The sequence below is a fragment of the Enoplosus armatus genome, chromosome 19 (genome assembly GCF_043641665.1).
Source record: "Enoplosus armatus isolate fEnoArm2 chromosome 19, fEnoArm2.hap1, whole genome shotgun sequence".
Taxonomy (NCBI): Eukaryota; Metazoa; Chordata; class Actinopteri; order Centrarchiformes; family Enoplosidae; genus Enoplosus; species Enoplosus armatus.
The window spans coordinates 3277002-3297131 of record NC_092198.1 but is presented as its reverse complement, the minus strand read 5'-3'; the positions used below and the strand labels follow the sequence as shown (position 1 = coordinate 3297131).

General features: G+C 43.8%; 1 protein-coding gene across 1 annotated transcript; it reads right to left on the bottom strand.

Moving 5' to 3' along the window:
* Positions 1-50: 50 nt before the first annotated feature.
* LOC139302595 (uncharacterized) lies at positions 51-4273 on the bottom strand. The gene is made up of 3 exons (XM_070926297.1): positions 3727-4273; positions 902-1029; positions 51-605 (listed from the first exon to the last, which is right to left on the bottom strand). Exons 1-3 carry the CDS (start codon positions 4271-4273, stop codon positions 51-53), a joined length of 1230 nt encoding a protein of 409 aa, XP_070782398.1.
* Positions 4274-20130: the final 15857 nt, after the last annotated feature.

The following is a 20130-nucleotide window of genomic DNA, read 5'->3' as shown; positions in this document are numbered from 1 at the left end:
TTTGTAGAATTTGTCTAGAAACTATTTCCTGCACCACAATGAGTCACGGTCTAGTAGCAGGAATCCATGATGCGCCTCATGCTCATGAACCTCATGTTGCTCATGCCCATGCTCATGAAGCTTCTGTACTCTCCGGGCCTCATGTACATCATCCTTCCTCTGAAGTGGGGCTGCTCGTACATCAGCCAGTGGCCGTCCATCACGTTGCAGGACATGAAGTTGGACATGTTGTAGCGGTCCATGACATTGTCACAGTCCTCCATCATCTCGTGCATCTGTCCCTGGAAGTTCTCCCTCTCGAAGATCCTCATCCTGTAGGACCCTCTGTGCATGGGGATCATGCGGCAGGACTTGATGCAGTCGCTCATGCCCATCATGCTCATGTAGTCGGCGTACTCGCCCCTCCTCATGAAGTACTGGTTTCCCATGAAGTTGTTGCGGTCGTAGACCATGAAGCAGCCCCTCTCCACCCTGCAGGAGTGGCAGCGGTTCAGGTAGGAGGACATGTCGGCGCAGTCGCTCATGCACTCGTAGGAGCGGCCCTTGAAGTTCCTCTCCTCGTAGAAGATGATCTTGCTCATCATGTTCATGCTGCTGGAGGTCATCTTTGCCAGGTGTTGTCGCTAGAGGCGATGCTGCTACTGCTGCTGCTGCTGATGGTGGTGCTGCTCTTGGAGCTGAACTGCTTGTCTACCTGTTGGAAACCTTCCTTTTTATACCTGGCAAGCAGAGGGCCCCTTTGTAAAACAGCCTGACCCAGCAACATACCATAGAAGGCCATAGAGCACTGAGGGTTGTCTACATTTACAGCTGTTCCCCTAAAATACCTTAGAGAGGCAGTTTCACTTCGAACACTGTCAGACAAAACCTTTTTCAAAGGGTTAACAAACAACAATAGCACCTTTGTGACTTTTGATACGACAACCCCCGAGCCCCAGGCCGTAGATCCCCTAGTACCAAGCAGAGTTCCAGGCTGGACCAGGGCGCTGGTGGACATGGGGTCCACCAGTGCCACCAGTGTACACCGTGCTGGTAAGGGTGCATCATGTACAGTCCATGTGCTTGGCCTAATCAGCCAAGCCATAGTGTTGGGGAGTTGAGGGAGGACAAGGTGTTTGTGGGTGGCAGTTCCCCCATTGTGCCACCCTGCTCTAACTGTGGCTGGGGTCTCGGGCAATGTGGTGTTGGAGCTGGGAAATAGTGGGTGATGTGTCCTGGGCTACCACTATAACAGCCCTCCACGGATGGCCTCTCGTTCAGCCGCCGTGGCCGTCGAGCAGATATAGGGGTGACTTGGAGGGCCTTTTTTCTTCATCATCATTCCCCTCACAGTTCACCTGATGCCTCACACTGTGTGGTCGATCACCCAATCTCAGCACATGTTTGATATGAGTTTGATGTGATGTTTGTTCTGCTTCATGCAGGCGGATGGGTTCACATAGACGTTCTGGACTGTTGAGCGAGCTCTTCCTTCATTTCTGCGTCAAAGGAGAGGCATGTAGAGATGAAGCATCCAAGCTGTCCCCCTCTGCTCTTTGGCGGCTTGGCGAGCTGGTCACTGACGTCATCAGCGAAGACACGTTGGCTATCATCCGGTTGGAGATCTGTGGGGATCTGCAGCACTTTTCCCTCCAGGAAGAGGGCAACCTGCACGGCGTTTCTCAGTGGCTCTTCTTCGCGAGCGCTGTTCCGCTGCTCTGATGGCTCATCACTACAAGGTGAGCAAGGAGTTCTTCTATCTCTCTGAGCGAAAACCATCGTCTTACATCTCACTTCTGACACCAATGCGGCAAGCTGTGGTTCACTCATGGTAATACCCATCGAGGCAGTTTTCTCTTCTTTTGAACAGGCGCTTTATTAACAGCAACAAGCGAAGTATCACTTTCTAGGAGAACGCCCAGACACTCACACAAGAAGCAATGTCATGCACCGAACCACACTTATGGTCTAACACCTCTGCTGGTAATAATCGCATGTGAAACTACCGGAACATGGCATAACACACTGTAGAACACGCTAACTTCATTAACATTGCAGGAGCATGCATCAACATGAGACTTAGGTCCACGAGTCCATCACCCAATAAAACAGGAGGCTGACCCTACTGTACATGCCCACCCCCATGAGACGCCACAACACCTTTGATAAAAGTCTTGTTTTTGATACATGTTCTTTACTTCTTTACTGTTTCTTTAGTACTGCTTTAACAGAAAAGCAGTCTAACTTTTACATAATTCTCTGCAATATACAAAATAGGCATTTACTCTTTGTAGGGGTGGTTATTGTTAGACTTTTATCCATATAGCTATTCTCATCAATGCCTCTTATTGGTCTGTTTTTTATTGATACTGCTTATTGGCTCCTTTTGATTACAGTACAGAGGAATAAAAAGTAAGCACAAAATTGACATTAATATGAAGCGATTCATTGCTAAGCAGGTACCGCTGGTCCAAGCTAAACCATTACAAACAATGAGCTTTTGGTTTTAGCCTATGCATGACTATTTACTATTAGCTTAACAAGCTCCATATGGCTGTGTAAAACACCCCCTCTCTGGATTAAGATGGGACTGGGAGTAACCTGGGGGGAGAGCAGCCGAGGATGTTACATTTCTTCAAATGTATGCCCTGCTTATTCAACAGGTGTTAGACGAATCGCTTGTGATGTTTCCCATATTGATGGATTCTGTTGTATTATGGCAACGAGGATTGTCTTTGACTCTAATAAAACATAACCACACTTTAGACCCTTCTGTTCTGTCTGCCGTGGCTTCCACTCTGAGTGAGATAGTCCACATTGAATGAGATAGCCCTAGATAAACATTTTTATGACAAACTTGTTTGAATTTGCCTACATCAGCAGGCCAAGCGTATTGGAAAGTAACTTGGAAAGGTTGACGAGGTACCTTAAGAAACTGCAGGAAGAGTAAAGAAAATAATCAGAAGAAAAAGATCAACTAGACTGCTCTTATCACCAAAAACCGAAACCATTTTTCTCTTGTTGAGCTGATCTCACTCCCTGGTGTTGTCAGAACTGACTTTAAAATACAGGTTTTTACAAATGTAGACTCAGTCCACATTCAGAAGCAGTTTCCGGGGGGGGCATCCTTACGCTGACAATATTACCTACATAAGTTTCAATGCTTCAAGTTCAACTTTTTGTATTTGTGAAACTGTTTTTGGAACTGGAACTGTTAGGATTTGTCATGTGGCCATCCTGTTGCTGTCTACTGTCTCGTGTCTTATGAGCTCATATGGGCTGGGCACCATATGGTGCAGGCCCCTCAAATAAACAAATCAATCTATCGTCAAGCTGAAGCATATTGGTTGGTACCATTAAGGTGTCAGATTTCATTACCCAGCCCTAGATAAAGAAAATGTATGACAAACTTATTTTAATTTGCGTACATCAGCGGGTCGAAGTAGGAACGTTGATGAGATACCTTTTAGAAGTTGTAGGAAGAAGAGGGAAAATAAATAGAAGAACAAGAACAAAGAAAAGAATGAACTCCAGTATTATTTTTATAACAAATTAGACTTTATTTATTATTTGTTTCCTTGAGTAAACACATCTGTTTGTGCAGTTCAGTGGTTGTTAGTCTTTTTTATCCGTTTGCTGCAGTCAACATCCAGTGTATATTGCTGCAAATAAGTTGCTTAGTCACAATTTTTGTAGAATTTGTCTAGAAACTATTTCCTGCACCACAATGAGTCATGGTCTAGTAGCAGGAATCCATGATGCGCCTCATGCTCATGAACCTCATGTTGCTCATGCCCATGCTCATGAAGCTTCTGTACTCTCCGGGCCTCATGTACATCATCCTTCCTCTGAAGTGGGGCTGCTCGTACATCAGCCAGTGACCGTCCATCACGTTGCAGGACATGAAGTTGGACATGTTGTAGCGGTCCATGACATTGTCACAGTCCTCCATCATCTCGTGCATCTGTCCCTGGAAGTTCTCCCTCTCGAAGATCCTCATCCTGTAGGACCCTCTGTGCATGGGGATCATGCGGCAGGACTTGATGCAGTCGCTCATGCCCATCATGCTCATGTAGTCGGCGTACTCGCCCCTCCTCATGAAGTACTGGTTTCCCATGAAGTTGGAGCGGTCGTAGACCATGAAGCAGCCCCTCTCCACCCTGCAGGAGTGGCAGCGGTTCAGGTAGGAGGACATGTCGGCGCAGTCGCTCATGCACTCGTAGGAGCGGCCCTTGAAGTTCCTCTCCTCGTAGAAGATGATCTTGCTCATCATGTTCATGCTGCTGGAGGTCATCTTTGCCAGGTGTTGTCGCTAGAGGCGATGCTACTGCTGCTGCTGCTGATGGTGGTGCTGCTCTTGGAGCTGAACTGCTTGTCTACCTGTTGGAAAGCTTCCTTTTTATACCTGGCAAGCAGAGGGCCCCTTTGTAAAACAGCCTGACCCAGCAACATACCATAGAAGCCCATAGAGCACTGAGGGTTGTCTACATTTACAGCTGTTCCCCTAAAATACCTTAGAGAGGCAGTTTCACTTCGAACACTGTCAGACAAAACCTTTTTCAAAAAAACAACAATAGCACCTTTGTTACATCACTGTAGTGTTTTTGTTTTGTTTCATTCTTAGCAATTTGCCAGATCACCCATTAATATTCTCAGTGAAGGTTCATTACGCAAAACGATTTGCATATTCTAACAAACTTAAATTACCTTTAATCATTACTTGAATATTTTAGTGCAGCACCTAAAATGATATTCAGCCTGCAGCCTTCACAGTCTCGACTATGGCTGATGTTAGAAAAGAACATTTGTCTGTTAGGACTTAGTAATAATCAGTTGTCAGTACCCACATGTCAGTTGATTACATACTGACAGCGCAATCTATAATGTCATTACATTAGAATAATCGGAATTAATTAGAAATGTGACAGGGTTGATTAAAGGAATACTTGTAGTATTGTGCCAAGACAGATTCTTCTCAGGCCTTAAAAATGTAGTAAAATGAGCTTTGCATGGTGTTGTTGACACATTAAAACATTCAGCTCTAACATATCCCAGTGTTTGAGTCTGGCGAAGGAACGTGTCTTGGTCACTACAAGTGTCTGCTACTAGTTGGTCGGATCACTTGTTGATGGAGAGAAAGCACAAACTCCGTCTGTGCAGCAGATCAACAGTGGGGTTGATTACGTCCTGGTAATATGTGACGTGAGTTTTTCCTGAGTTTTTCACCACAAAGGAAGTTTGATTTTAAAAACAGAACTCTGAAAGTCTATCTGTGCACCTTACTGCCCTACACTTCCTCTTTTTACCTTCTTTGTACTTTGTCTTGAAAACGTATCCGAGCACTGAAACGCTGTACAACTGTTAAATTGAGTTATATGAAACAACAATTTATATTGTTGGAGGGGGTGGTGGTACTGTACACAGTACGCATATACATGAATGCTTCCGCCTATGTGCAAAAGTATACTACAAATACATTTCAGTTCATGAAGAGAGTATTCTGCCTGGGACAACAAAGAAACCGAAAGATTATTGACAGATGCAATGTTTTTTTTAAATCGCTCTCTGCCGCGAAACTTGTGTTTATTAGAACTCCCCTAAGTATATTTTGACAATACTTTTATACTTTTACTTAAGTAAACATTTGAATGCAGGACTTTTACTTGTAACAGAGTATTTCCACACAGTGGTATTGCTACTTTTAAGTACAAGATCTGAGTACTTCTTCCACTTCTATTAGTTCTAGTCAAGCATTAAAAGTGATGATGGAAAGACTGAAAACAAACAAGCAGCCGGTACAGAGAAGCTAACTTAAGATACTTGGCACTAACACTCCAGTTTCATGTCAACTTTGACCATGTCGCTTTCACTTCTCGTCGGTTCCAGTATTGCTTCACTCAGCATACCACTCTGTTCTGTTTCTCTTTGTGAACTTTGTGGCTGAGATGTTTTCCTCCCTCGGCCATGACAGTGAAGATGAAAGCGTCTGCGCCCTCGGTCATGCAGGACTCGCAGCAAACGAGGCCGATCGTGTTTCTCAACGAACGTTTTACTACAGATGAAGTCTCCCCGAATCCCATAAAGCTCAGTGACTCAGCTGTATGTTGAAGTTGGGGATGTTGCAATCAGCTGACTGAACCATAACAGTGGATGTTATCACACTGCCAACTACAGTTCGCTGTGTGGCCACTCCATTAAACTCAACATTGTAGTTAAACTGAGTTATGGCACCTCTGGCTGCTGTTCCTGGTTGAGCAAACAGCAAATGTCAGCGCAAAGCCCTCGAGTTCTCCTGTGGTGTTTGTCCACAGAAAGTATAGGGAGCAGAGGAGCCTGAACAGCAGAGGAATTCCTGCGTCCTAACACCTCTGTAATATAACGTCTGTAGTATAGCTTCAGTGCTTGGGGGCGAAATTTGACGGATTAGAATTAGAAATTAGTTTCGCACTTCAGGTCAAAGAAAACCTGTTATTTTTTGATTCCATCTGGTTCCGAACCGATTTATTTTTGGTTTAGCACTCTGACCTGTATTATTATTGATTACAACCAGCAACCACAAAGTGTCCCAAAGTCAACCTGGGCCCATGTTATGCTCTATGCGTTCATCTTCAACTGGCCCTCTATGCAGCCCCTCAGTTCGCCCTCTGTCTGTCTGAAACAAGCCTAGACCTGCTTTATAATCCTCCAAGACGTGGAAATCTCACTCTCTATAATATGAGACCTTTCAGTCAATATGTCAAAGCCTTTAAATGTGCTCATTCAGAGTCAGGTAGGTCTTTGAGTTTTTTTTTTTTAATTTGATCGATCTTGCACTTATACAAACAGCTTCTCTTCTCTTCTCTGGGAAAGATCCTCTGAAACTCTTAATTATGTTGAGCAACAGCTTTCAGCTAAAAAGAACAATTCTAAGGAATAACATTCCCATAATACTGACACTATTTTTGTAGTTTAATTGCCAAATAATTCTCTGGAAAGCGCAGTGCAGAGACATATTACCACTTTAAAATTATGCATATTTGCAGTCTCTTAAGATTCCTAGGAAAGCCAAGAGAACTGGCTCGACTGTGGAAAATAATCCCCCTGAACCAAACTGTGTGTTTTAAGGCCGGGAGCCAAAAAGGTTGAGCAGCACAGCTGTTGATACAGGATCGGTTCACTGATTAACGGAGCTCTGATAAGGAGTGTTCAGCTCAGTGTGTTGGGAGCCCTGACTCACATGCTGCTTTCTCAGATAACCGCCACAGCAGCAGCAGTGGCGGCATGGGGACTTAATGTTAACTTGTCATACAGAGTAATTGCCGCTCATTACACTGCACACGGCTGGAGACCGGCCCGGCCAGCCCCAGCACTCTAACTGCTGTTCTTTAAGAACGTCAGTGAACAGCTGTTAATGTTCTGCAAGAAACTTTAGTGTACATTTAAATGGCTACGGAAAGCCGTAGGAGTGCTCTTTTTCATGTGTGTTGGTTTCATGAGTCCTTGTGGCTGAATAAAGCTGAAAAAGGAAGGAGAGCTGAGAAGTTATCTTATTGAAAGTCGTCTCTAAATGTCTTGACTACTCATCATGTTGTACAAAAAGGGGAACTTAGATACAGAAAGCGCTTCCTCTAAATGCTCCTTTGTGTACTTTCAGAATCAATTGAGCTACAAGTGAAACTTAAAGGTCAGTCACGATTATTGTTTTGTACACTTGTATGTATGTACAATTCAATTCAATACAATTCATACTTTTTAAAAAAATAAGTATTGCATTACTAAACGTTTCTCTAAAAGGATACTTGAGCTAATTTCATATCTGAACAATAATTTGCTTCTGCCAAAGCTTTGAGAATAACCTCATGTTTAGGAAAAAAAAAGTTCACTCTTGGAAATAGTAAAATCTTAACTCAATGTCCACTAATCAGCGTTTTCCAGAGCTTTCAACTGCAACTTCCCCTCATGTGCAACCACCTGTTATCACGTGACCAAAGTTCAATACCTCACGTGATGATAACCAAGCAATCTCCATGACAACTGCGCAATTCCAGCAGCTGATGAAGACCGTGAGATGCAGTTGAAAGCTCCGGAAAAAGCTAGTGAGAGTACATACTTGTATGCAGAGCTTCCATCAATAAACAAAGTGTGTTTAAACATTTTGAAAAGGTTCATTGTCTTTTGTGTCTTTGTATGGCGGCTTGTTGACGTTGAAGCTGATTAATGGAAATGATATTGTACCTGAGGTTGAAGCACTGAAAGATGGTAAAGGGGCAGCTAAGAGGATTGCGCAGATGCTAAAACGGCCTGAAGGAAGTATCGGTTCAAGTGAAATGGCTGAAATGAGTTGAAGTGTCAGTGTGGAAGTGATACAAAAAAGCTGAGTGTGTCAGTTGAAGTGGAAGGACTGAAAGAAGTTTAAGCTGAAGTGTAAGCGCTGAATGAAAGTGGTATGTCAGAGTGTAAGCACTAAAAGCTGAAGTTGAGTTTAAATAAAGTGCTGAAAGGAAAAAGTGGCAGTAGTAGGAAAAGGAAAGTCTTTACTTTGAGGGAAGTCATTGAAAAACAAAAACAGTGCTGTGGCTTAGGTTGTTGCAGTTTGTTAAAGATGAGGTTTGAGGTATGATTTGTGCCATAATGCAATGTGAAGCCTGCAGAACCAGCCTGCAAGCCTTTGGCTCAACCGTGTTGTTTCCATTTCCGAATGCCTACTCTGCATTATCAGGACCTTTTATGTGTAGCTTCCACTGACTTCTGTGTTCTCAATAAATACAAAAAAATAAATCAGGAAGCAGTGGTTTGATGTGTGGAAGTTGGCAAATTGACAGTCTTAATCATCTTTGTTTTTGTCAAATGGTGTGGAATCACTGCAAAATAGCTGCAAAATATTTGCACTGACATATACCCACTGGAAACCAAATGGTATTGCACATTTATCCTAATGTGTTCCAGATTAGTACATTATCAACTATATTGATTAATAAGTGATTTTGCTTCAGGCGTGTACTCTGGCGGAGACAGAATTTACAATCCTGACTGAAACATAAAGCTTCATTCACTATGTTAACATGTGCATCAGCTGAGGCTAAATTCTGACTGCAAAAGACTCCCTTACACAAGAAGTGAGCCATTCGCTGCACTGTTGAAATTTTAATGCTCATTTTAAGGCTGCAGTTTAAGCACTTCTGCCTGCGCCTCAGAATAAGATGCCACGCTCATATTTCTCCTCCTCTGCTTTATCTGCGTAAAAACATAAATCCCGAATGGTGATCTCTTCACGTCGCAAATGTCTGACTTTATTTATTTTTTGTCTGTGACATCAACGTGCAGCGAGACAATAACGCTGCTGCAGAACAAGTGGGTGCAGTCAGCGGGGGAGCATGCAGCTGAGCACTAACACGTTCAGCGCTCTCTGGGCCCGGTGTCCACGGAGGTCGCAGTGTAGCGGCGGCAGCCAGGCGTTGATGTGCTCAATGTTGGGTCGGCCATAGAAGCTCAGCCAGCCGTTCTTAATGACATCACTCCCCCCGTCAGGCCGGGGAATGAGTGTTGACAGTCGCATTGTGCCGTGAATGCAGGTTGACCCCTGCGAGGTCAGAGGAAGAGTTGCACTGTGATGTCACGGGTCAGCACGTGTTGCCTCCACAGTGTGAGAGACGGCCTGTCCGAAGTAAAGGTTTTGATTGCTTTTTTGGTGAAGAGAAGTGAAGCATTTTTATTGGGATGCATATTTTGTCTATCTGTAGCTTAAATAAGGGAGCTGTTGAGTTAGCATTTGTACACTTCCGGTTCCTTCGTCTTGAAGTCGATGGGTTTCTTGAATGGGTTTTACCTGAAATAAGGTAAACACAAGCTTAAGAGATTTCAGCGTTTTGTTCTACAACATAAAACACGTCAGTAGATACCCCACTCGTGAATTTTGAAGGTTTTTTTAAAAAGTCTGTTGCTAACAAGCGGCTAAATGAGACTACAGAGGTTTTCATGCCGAAAGTCATCTACTCACTAGTCCGCCTTTACAGCCTTGTTGTGTTTATACTCTTTATCTGTCTTAGTTGGAAGCTTAGCGGTGGTGACGGTGAAGTAATGCGTTCGTTTATAGCCTAACGTTAGCTTTTTACTTCCGCCGATTCCATTTACGCTTCAAAACTCATAAAAGTGGAGTTCATTAGTGAAGATTATCTTGCTGAACGAAACGTTTAAGTATCATAAACTGACTGACCTCGTGCTTCTGGCATATTTCAGCCTTGTCTTTCCCAAAAAGCTCTGCTGAAAGCTGGAGGAACGTGAGATGGAGTTCTTTGAGGTAGGCACAGTGTAGGAAATGCCTAATGTAATCAATGGCAAAAACCTGGCCTCCATGCTGGCACAGAGGGGCTGGCAGTGTGTGCTCCTCTGCTGTTCCCCATCCTTTACTTGGTAACTGTAATTACATCCCCACATCCTGATGTGAAGCAGATATGCACCAAGAGCTTTTAATAGGCTGTGCAAAGAGCAGGAGGAACAGCCATTCATCCAAGATGCTGAGTGCGCAGGAAATGTCCACCGCAGCTCTTGGTGCACCTCATGCTGCCATTATCCTCATGTAGGATGAGTTTTAGGATGAGGATGGTGCACTTTCTCGGCAAAATGTTTCCCCGGGTTGAACAAGTAGAAAAGTTTGGACTTTGTCTGGACTTTCTTCACTTTAGATTCTAAAGTTTGACACCACAATATGCCGCTTTTAATTTACATGTCACGGTTTTTCTGATAAACCTTCTTCACTTCATATTCTTGACTTGTAAATGGATTATGCGCGCCAACTGTTACATGTGGCACAAAAACTAGCCAAACGCAGTGGTTGGAAAAGAGGATATAATACTGTGATTAGTTAGCTTCCTTGGTAATTACAGAGGCATTTTTCAAGCGTCCTCCCACGATTGAAGAAAGCATCAGAATAGAACTGGATGAGCTCATGATTTGAATAGTCAACATGACCTCCTTGGTGAAGCTCCACATCACTGAATGCAGAGAAAATATCTGGCCCTGCTGTCGCTGCATGCGCTGTACACATTTTCTCTGTGTTGAAAAACAAGCCAATTTAGTCTGGAATCGGCCACAAAGAATGCCGAGCGCCTACCGTGTTTCCAGAGGGGGACGTACAGGGCCATGTGTGGCACAGACTGGCAGAGCTGACTCCTTACAAAACCACAGATATGCAGACGTGGGTTTCATTTTCCCAGGCTACACATGCAGTGTGCCAGAATACATAGAACTCTGCAGGAGAAATCTAAAAGATTTTCTCAGGTTTTATCTTAAAACTATCCTCATATGTCTGTTATGTACGCTAACAGAATTAGCAGTTTCATTTCCTTGAGATGGCTCTCAGTGCCTTTTCTCCTGCTGTTCTATATGAGACAGAAGTCTGTGTCTAGCTGCTCCTTTCGACTAGCTAGTTGTTCAAATAATAACACACTTCAGACTGTAAAATCAGAGACTAACATCACACACATGCGGTAAGTACCCGCTCTACCCGGTGAGCTACCGGGGCGCCCAGATCCGGTTTACTATGAGTTTACATTTACTGTGATATAATTTGCTAGCATCCGGCTTTATCGTTTGTTTTATTGATGCGGGTGAGGGAGACATATACCAAAGACATACCACCTTTTCTGACTGAAGCGAAGTGATCTTAGACTGAGAGAGTGAGAGAGGGAAGCGGAGATGCAGAGGAGGATGATGCAGAGAGAAGAAGATGAGATGAACATTGAAGAATTCCTCCTGAAAAAAAACCCTCACGGCCACGGCCCTGCGTCTGCGTACCCCTTGATCGTCGCGGTCACTCTCGACATTCTGATTCCGCCAAACGCGCCGCAGTGTGTTTCAGAAGCGCCTATTCTATTTTTTGACAGCTTCGAGCTTCACAGAGCAGACAAGCGGGGCAGGAAGTCAGACACAGGAACGGCATAGTGCCTCCTGTCAATTTTCAAAATAAAACACATCGCTACAGCAACATTTCTTATAACCGGTGGCACCAGGCCATGGCAGAAGCACGACAATCGAAGACAAATGACCAAATCAATAAAGTAGGCAAAAACACTCTTCACGCTTCAGAAATGCTCCCAGTGGGATATGAAGCCATGTGGAGGACGTTCCCGGTGGAACCAAGTCTGATTTATTTTAACTCCAAAGAAGCAAAGGCTGGAGAAACCAACATTTCTAACATGACATGGGTGTGTATGTAGATTACAGATGTCTTCTCCTCTCAGTGGAAAGAGGTAAAACAACTTGAGCTGCTCCAGTTTAAGCTCCTCCTCAACCCCCGAGAATCTGGGAAATTGTGACTTCTTCCCCTATTATTTCCATGCCAGGCATGCCCTCAATTCAGCTTGTGAAAGGGCGCATTCCTTTCCAGCTGAGCAGGGGGTAGTGTTGCCCGAAAGATTAGCCCTCTTCTCACCCTCCTCCTGGAAAAGTATAGCTCTGCCGAGGCTGTCTGAATTCTTCCACAGGTTGTCTTGGTGTGAGTGCTTTTTTTTTTTGTAAGTTGGAGCTTGTACTTTTCTTCTGGCATTCCATGTATCCCCACAGAAAACACTCACTTCCTGTCCTGCGGTTTCTCTGTCACTGTGGTGAGCCCCAAGAAAATACAAAAAAAATCAAACAAGACTCCCAAGACAAGCCTCTGAAGCCTCCTCATTTGAACCAGTGGAAGATTGCTCTCGTGAAAATGAGGAGTGATGAATGGATCCACAAGCTTTAATTGGACAGCTGCTAAAAGGCACTTTACAGTTTCACTCCCATCATCCACTTACTTTTGAAATTCTAATAAAAAGGGCTGCAAAAACACTAATTTCCTCTGGGGGTTGCTTTGGATCGCCCCCAAACTGCAGAGTCTCCCTGTGAAGAGCATTCAGGAGGCTGATGATGTTGGCAGCGCAACATTTATTTGAAACTTTTTTGCATGTAATTTTCAACAAGATGAGCAATCGAATGTTATGGAGTGTGATTATCACTCAGCAGTGGGACATTTACACGTGATGGTATCCCACTTGGTTTTGGTTGTAACATGGTCATATAGCTTGTTACTGACACATCTCTGAACTTAAGACTTAATATGTATACCTGTCTGTCTGACTATCTATATAATGAAACCATAATGCCTTCATTTCAATTAATTTAGAGAAACTAACTAAAATAAAATATCTAACTATATATATATATATATATATATATATATATATATATATGTGTAAAGACATTCTGACACTCACGTTTTTTAGTATCTAACTTCACGTGAGGCCGTTCCCTCTTTCTTTCTGCCACAGTACATCACATCTCTGATGACACACCGTTGGCAGCTGCTATATTAATATTTCCTAATTGTTTCGGGGCCTCTAACACCACTACTGAAACTGATCAATGTGCAGAATGTTGGATTGGAAGTTGAGGTGAAACTACCAGGCTCCTGTCACACACTAGTCTAAAATATCTGGTATTCATCTCTGCCACCCACCCACTGTTTGCTGAAGTACCACAGATTAGAAATTCATATTGTGATGTGTGAGATTCTCGGCTTTTATTTAGGAATATGTTTCCTTAATTTACTTCAACATGAACAACAGTTCAGTTGCGTGTTGGATTCGTTGGTTCGTCGTCTATCTCACCGCGTGATCTGTACAATGTGTTCAGAGAGATCGGTCGTCACGTCACGTGTGCTGGGAGAGTTTTCCTTGGATGGCGGCCCTGATGAGATCTGTAGAATTTATAACCTTTGTGAGGCTTGTTAAAGCCTCTCCAGAGCTGCAGGACTCTCGTATAACGTGAATGGAACCATCCCAGCACACGGGTGGATATACAGAGTGGGAGCTGCTTCACGTTCGATTCAATCATCTTCAGGTTCTTTATGTTTTAAACAGCGTGTCCAACGAAGACGCAGGAGAGAATGAAACATCTGGCATAGTTACGTGCATTGCAGTTTTATTCATTAGGCGCTGAAGTGAAGTGGACACGAAGGAAGGAAAAGCAAGCGGGTTTGTGAAGCGCAGCATGTGTTTTTACCAGAGACACTCGGCTTCACATTCCAAATTCATGGCTTAAACATTGACATGGTTTACTCATTGGACACTACTGTCTCACTGCCAACAGCCAAAAGAAAGCTGGATGCAAACACCACCCTGCATATCTTTGTGTTTTTTGTCCAACTCTACACGGACTGCTAATGGATTTAACACTTGCAGTCTGTCTATGGCGATTTAAAGGCACCTGGAATTGTCATGAAGTGGATTTTCGTTATGATTCCTCTTTTTACAGTCCACCAAAGAATCTCAGACTGTCTCGGCTGCAGTTTATTCGATTCTCTGGCCTCTAGTTTGATTGCAGTAAACTTGCACAATCAGTCGAGTGGAGCACAGGTAGTCCTGCTAAAGTGATTTCTTTTGAGACAAGCCGAAATACTTAAGCAATGACGGTCATCATAAAGAGTCCATGGCGCTCTCGCCGAAAGGTTTCTCCTAGACAATGAGATTGACACAGCTGTACAGGTCGTTGTAAGATGACTTGCAGAAATAGCATCTATTTCTTCTATTGTTGTGAAAGCAACTGCTACCTCAGCACCCGTGTCAACTGAAAATGACACGACTGATTGGTTAAAGCAAAACACAACAGAACAGCAAGCATGGCGGCATTTACTAATTAGCACTAAAAGCAGATCACACAGCTGAGGCTGATGGGAATGTCCTTAGTTCTGCAGGTATTTGGTCATAAACCAAAGTAACTGAATAAAGTAAAACTTTGACCTGATGATGAGACTACATGAGGCGAACACATACCCCAAATTTCATGAAAATCCATGCAATAATTACTCAAAACCAATAAATGTCAGCCTGACGGCGGCACTAGAGGGAAAGTCACAGAAGTCATTAGGATACATTATCGTTCGGAGGGGTCTCTTTCTTTGCCCTTGTATTTTTCTTTGACGCTTTCGACTCAAACAGTTTGACTGCAAACACGGCCTGCTCTCTTGTCTTAGGGCCTTGTGGCTGAGAGCATCAAGTAAAAGCCTCACATGAAATGAATAGGGGGCATTATATTAGCTGTGTGTCCTCCTCCCACTCATGAAATCAAATAATAAGAAAGCTGTCAGGACGTGGCTCCTTTTCACTGAGATCCTAATTACGGCGATGACAGAGCGGCCCTGCGGATGGCAGGGATGCTGCTGTTAGACGGCGTCTCTAACTCCTCGGGATGATTTCCCAGAGGGGCGCTCTGATTAGGTAAGATGTAGTAACAGCCGCCCGTTAAACAGATGTCCGCAGATATTAAGTTAATGAACTTGGCGGGTGAATCCTCGGGGCGTGCCACGGCTGTCACTCCTCTGAAGAGCACGTCTCATCTCAGCCACTGCCTTTGAAAGAGACACTTGCAGCCAGATTGCAGCGGGGTTGTTGACCTCTGTCGGTTGACCTTTCACCATAAAGGAATCGCAATAAAGCCTAGATTACATCTCTGACACACCTCGAGGCCTAATGGAAGGACTTTGAGATGAGCTGGAATTCCCTGGTGATGGCGTGGTGTTATTGTCTCGCTGACACTTTGGTGGAAGTGTCTCACTTTGTGAAATTATCCTCCATATTTTTCACTTTCTCATAATTGAAGTGGCGTATTTGATCTCGTCTACGTTCCAGAGACACGAGGACGCCATTAAAAAGATGGACTGGCAACAATATTCTTAAATCAGACTCTGCCTCCGGCTACATTCTATTACATTACAACATTTGATTTGGTAGATTTTGTCTTTTGAGTCGTCTCTTGAGTTTTTGGGTCTCTCTCTCTCTCTCATCAGTTTTTAAATGCCTTGTGGTGGCGTTCCTGCAGATCTTTAAAGGTCGTAGATCAGGGTGAGGAGAACAGCCTTACGTGTCCCTCCTCAGGAATAAGTTTTCAACAGATTATCTGCTGAGCTCCGATTTCAGCCACTTAACCTCTCAACTTAAATTAAACTTGGCCTGTCTTGAGGTTAAGCCACTTATACCTCTGCTGGCGAGAGACTTTCTGTTTCAGTGTTCTTATGTAAGAACAGCATGTGTTAATAGCATTTGCTAGCGGCTAGTCATCAGAAGTATAACAATGCTGTAATGAAAGGAACATCTACAGTCTTAAATATGTTCCTCACTTTAAACCCTTCCTGACTTTCTGGTAGGTTTTGGGACCAGTCACAAACACAAGCACACTAGCTAGCTGATGGCTATGGCTAATGTCTGGACGTGGGTGTCCACAATGTGAATGTGTGTGAATAAAGCAAAGCATATCCCATCTGAACACACCTTTAAAACAACAACACGACACAATTTGTGGTTTTAGGGGGAGTTATGTGTTGGAAGTATTTCAGACAGGATGTGGTTAGCCTAGCTTAGCATAAAAAATGGAAGCAAGGGGAAAACAGCTAGCATATTATTGAAAATACACCAGCACTTAAACAGAAATGTAAAAATGACAATTTGTGGTTTCAGGGGGAGTTGTGTACTGGAATTATTTCTTGATAAACAACCCGTCCTTATCTTGCATTCAATATTTCAATGGTTTCCCGTGACATATGTGTTTTAAGGGGGCAAGTGGCGTTAAACTGTCTTCAAAAGAGGAAGGGCACTATTTCGTTTCTAAATCATTTGAATCCCTTGATGTATACTTGGAACAAGGTCATTTTTCAAATTTATTTCACCCTTGTAAAAAACATAAGTAAAGCTTCAGTACTTTGTCCTGAGAAAAGTCAGATTTTAAGACTAAATTCCAGATGAAATAACTCCCAGACTGATATCTTTGCTGCCTTCAGTGAACTTTTGCCTGATAGAAGTACATCAGTGAGAATAAATCTTCACAGGCAGCCGAGCAGTTCACATCGAGCAGAAAGGGGAGAAGGAGGGAAACACTGTAGATCACATACAAGAGGAGCAAAGAGAGGGGCTGAAGTTCACTGTATGAAAGTCAGAAAAATGCCAAAATTCCTTCCATCCCTCAGGTCATTTTGGGTTGTTTTTTTTCTCTCCACTGTCCTCCTGGCCAGATTTCCATGTAGGCTCCACTTACAAGCAAGGTTTCGGTTTGGAAGCTCGAAAGGAAGGACTCATCACATTATAAGTTACAGGCAAATGAAGCGCACACGTTCTCTTTGTTCTAAGGGAGTTCAACAACTTGAATAACTTAGAGCAATAAAGGCAGTGACGAGATGTGACAGAAGATTCAGTCAAGCAGCGAACAAAAGTTAGAGACTTTTATTCAAATGAAAGCATAACATTATTTGCTGTGATTATGCGTGTAGCTGTTCTCACACATCCAACAATGGTTCACTGAACTAAAAAGAGATGAAGCTCAACAGCAGGCAACTGTTGCTGTGGTTACAGTAAATTTAGCACTTCTTTGTATTTCTCTCCCTCAATCTTTTGCTAATTTTAATCTTGAAATATGTGATGGTTGACGCGTGTGATTGCGTACATCAGTATTTGCTTCTCATTAGCCCAAATGGTTCAGAACATAAGACTGATTGTGGGGCATATTTCCACTGTTGTAGATGATATATCAATAAGACATTTAATCTCATCTTGGTGGCTTTGTATCCAGGAGAAATACGCTCGTTTGATTTCTCTCTGAGAGCGAGATGATGAAGATCTGTATCTAACTGTGATGTCTGTGCGTCATTTGGTAAGAGGTGAAACTGCGTCCATGTGTGTTGAAAATGTGTGAAAGAAATTGGACTTGTTGTGTGACTCCCAAGAGACAATGAGACAATGGAACAAGAAAGAAAAGTCTGGTGAAAAAGAGACAGCAAATGCTATAAGACAGCAAAGCTCGGCCTTAGATTCAAATTGTATTGTTTTAATGCAGACGTACTGTATTTCACACATGATTGATGAAGAGATCCTAGATGGATGGGTCTGTCTAAACTATGACAGCTTCTGCCATTCAGTTGTCTGATGGGTCCATATGATCCGGTCTGTCTTCAGACAGCCAGCAGGATACCTGCTGATAACAACCGCAGGTGCAACATGGGGAATGACTCATCTAATAGGGAATAAATCTTCTTGAGGCCTGTTAAGAGTGTAGCTGTCCCGGTGTTGATGTAAGATGGTCGGAACAGACATTGATAAATAATAAGGTTTATTTGGACTTGTTTTCCTGTCCCCTGCTGAGGAGCCTTACAGCATTTCATGTGTTTCTCTGTGTTGTTGCCTGGTTACAGCCTTCCTCAGAATATGGCATATTTTTATCACGGTTGCCGTGTGTGTTTTGCTGCTCGGACATTGTTTGCTGGAGGATGCCCAAGCCAATTCTTGATAGCTTGTGGAAAATACGGCTGCACATTGTGTCATCTTATTTGTCCTGCAGCAGGGTTTTTGTTCCAGAATGGGTTTCGCCTATCGCCGTTTGTTAGTGGAATCCCTCCTGAACGATTACACACCTGCAGTCCTGATAAGCGACACGGCCATTAGTGTGTGCGCTGCGCTGCCATCAGCGATAATGGTGGCCATTTCATCAGGCTCTCGCAGTCGGAGTTGATGATGAACCAAGCCCATTATGGCGGTCATGTGTGTCTCTGTGTGGACTCTGATGACGCATTCTCCCTCTGATTAATTCAGACGTTTATTAATTAGGCGTTGCAGATAATTGATTCCTGGAAATGAACGGCTACCTTTAGCATCCCAGTGTGAAGCCGTGAGATGGACCCCTTCAAATAAATCAGAGACCTTTAATTCAGTGCCACTTTAAATGGATGCAAGCTTTGTGGAGCGTGACAGGCTAAAGACAACAGCCTCCCGAGGCTCAGCAGTGTGCAGACAGCAGGGCACGGGCTGCACTCCAACTGATTACCTGAACCACAGGCAGACGACATGCTCTCTCGCTCCTCGTCTTTCCCCCTCTCTCGCTCTGCCCATGTTTCCTTCACTCTCTATTTATCTCCCTCTCAGAGTGCAGAGACCTGGCTGCACACCCTGGGAGAAGGAGCCACTTAGCAGATAATGACGCCTTGCCTCACCAGCCTGTGACACAAATAAGGCAAGTGGGCATGGAGACGGAGCTTGCCCATCTGCCACGGCTTCATCATTCCTAATATGCCGTGCGTATCCCTGGGAGACCAGCAGGGGTTTGTGGGAAGTGAGGAAGCCATTACCAGCAGTAAACAGGCTGCCGGCCAGCCTTCATCGTACACTATCGTAGCAGCGGAGATGCAATTAGAGATAAACAAAGGCGCCCTTTACACCTAGCATTAATACTGTGCATGCCTCGTATGCTAATTGAGTGGATTGTGTTTATGTCTGGTACTAACATCCATTTTAGTATGCACATGGAAATGTGATTTGTCATTCTCTTGCCAAAATGCACACTGGGTGATGTTTATGTCTTCTATTAATGTTGTGAGTAAATATCTCCTGGCGTCTGTACGTCTTGCAAATGTGTCAAAGTGGCTCTCTGAACTCCGGATTCAGTTTAATCATCCAGAATGCGCGGCATGATGTAGAGTGCACCAAGGCAAAAATGACCCCCTTTCAACATACGATGTCAGTGTGACCTCCCAGCTCTCAGCTGTCCCTCATAAAATCAAAGGGCAGAATGAAAGCTGCTGGCGAGCTTCTCATTCGTGGATTTTATCAGCTGTTTACGTTCATTATTTGAGTTGGAACTTTATACAACAGTAGCTTAAAAACTGCTTGACATTTCCTGGAATCCCGTGAAAGTGTGAACAGCCTCGTTCCCACATCATCTAACTGAGATGACCCCCAATACAACTCATAATCCTTCGTGACTGACCTCTCCGCGGAGCCTGCCTCCACTTTCCAGATCTCTGCTTTTCCCAACCGCGCTGCCACTCGCTCCCTAAATCTTGTGTGCCCTGAGGGGAGGGTGGGAGGGATAGGAAGCTGGGCTGGAAGTGTGTGTGTGTGTGTGTGTGTGTGTGTGCACCTGGGGCTTCAGTCCCCACAGGGCGAGGGTTTGTTTCCACTAGACTAATCCAGGACAGATTTAGGGAGGTGTATGCTTAACCAGACATCTGGCTGCTGTGTCTGGAGCATTGTCCTTTCCAGATTTCAGATTAGATTTAATGCTCCTCTTTGTAAAAAAGAAAGAATGCTATATAGTGAATACAGTAAATATTGTTGAACTGTTTGCTGTCCAACCTTGAGTGGTTGCATTGAGATAAAGAGGCAG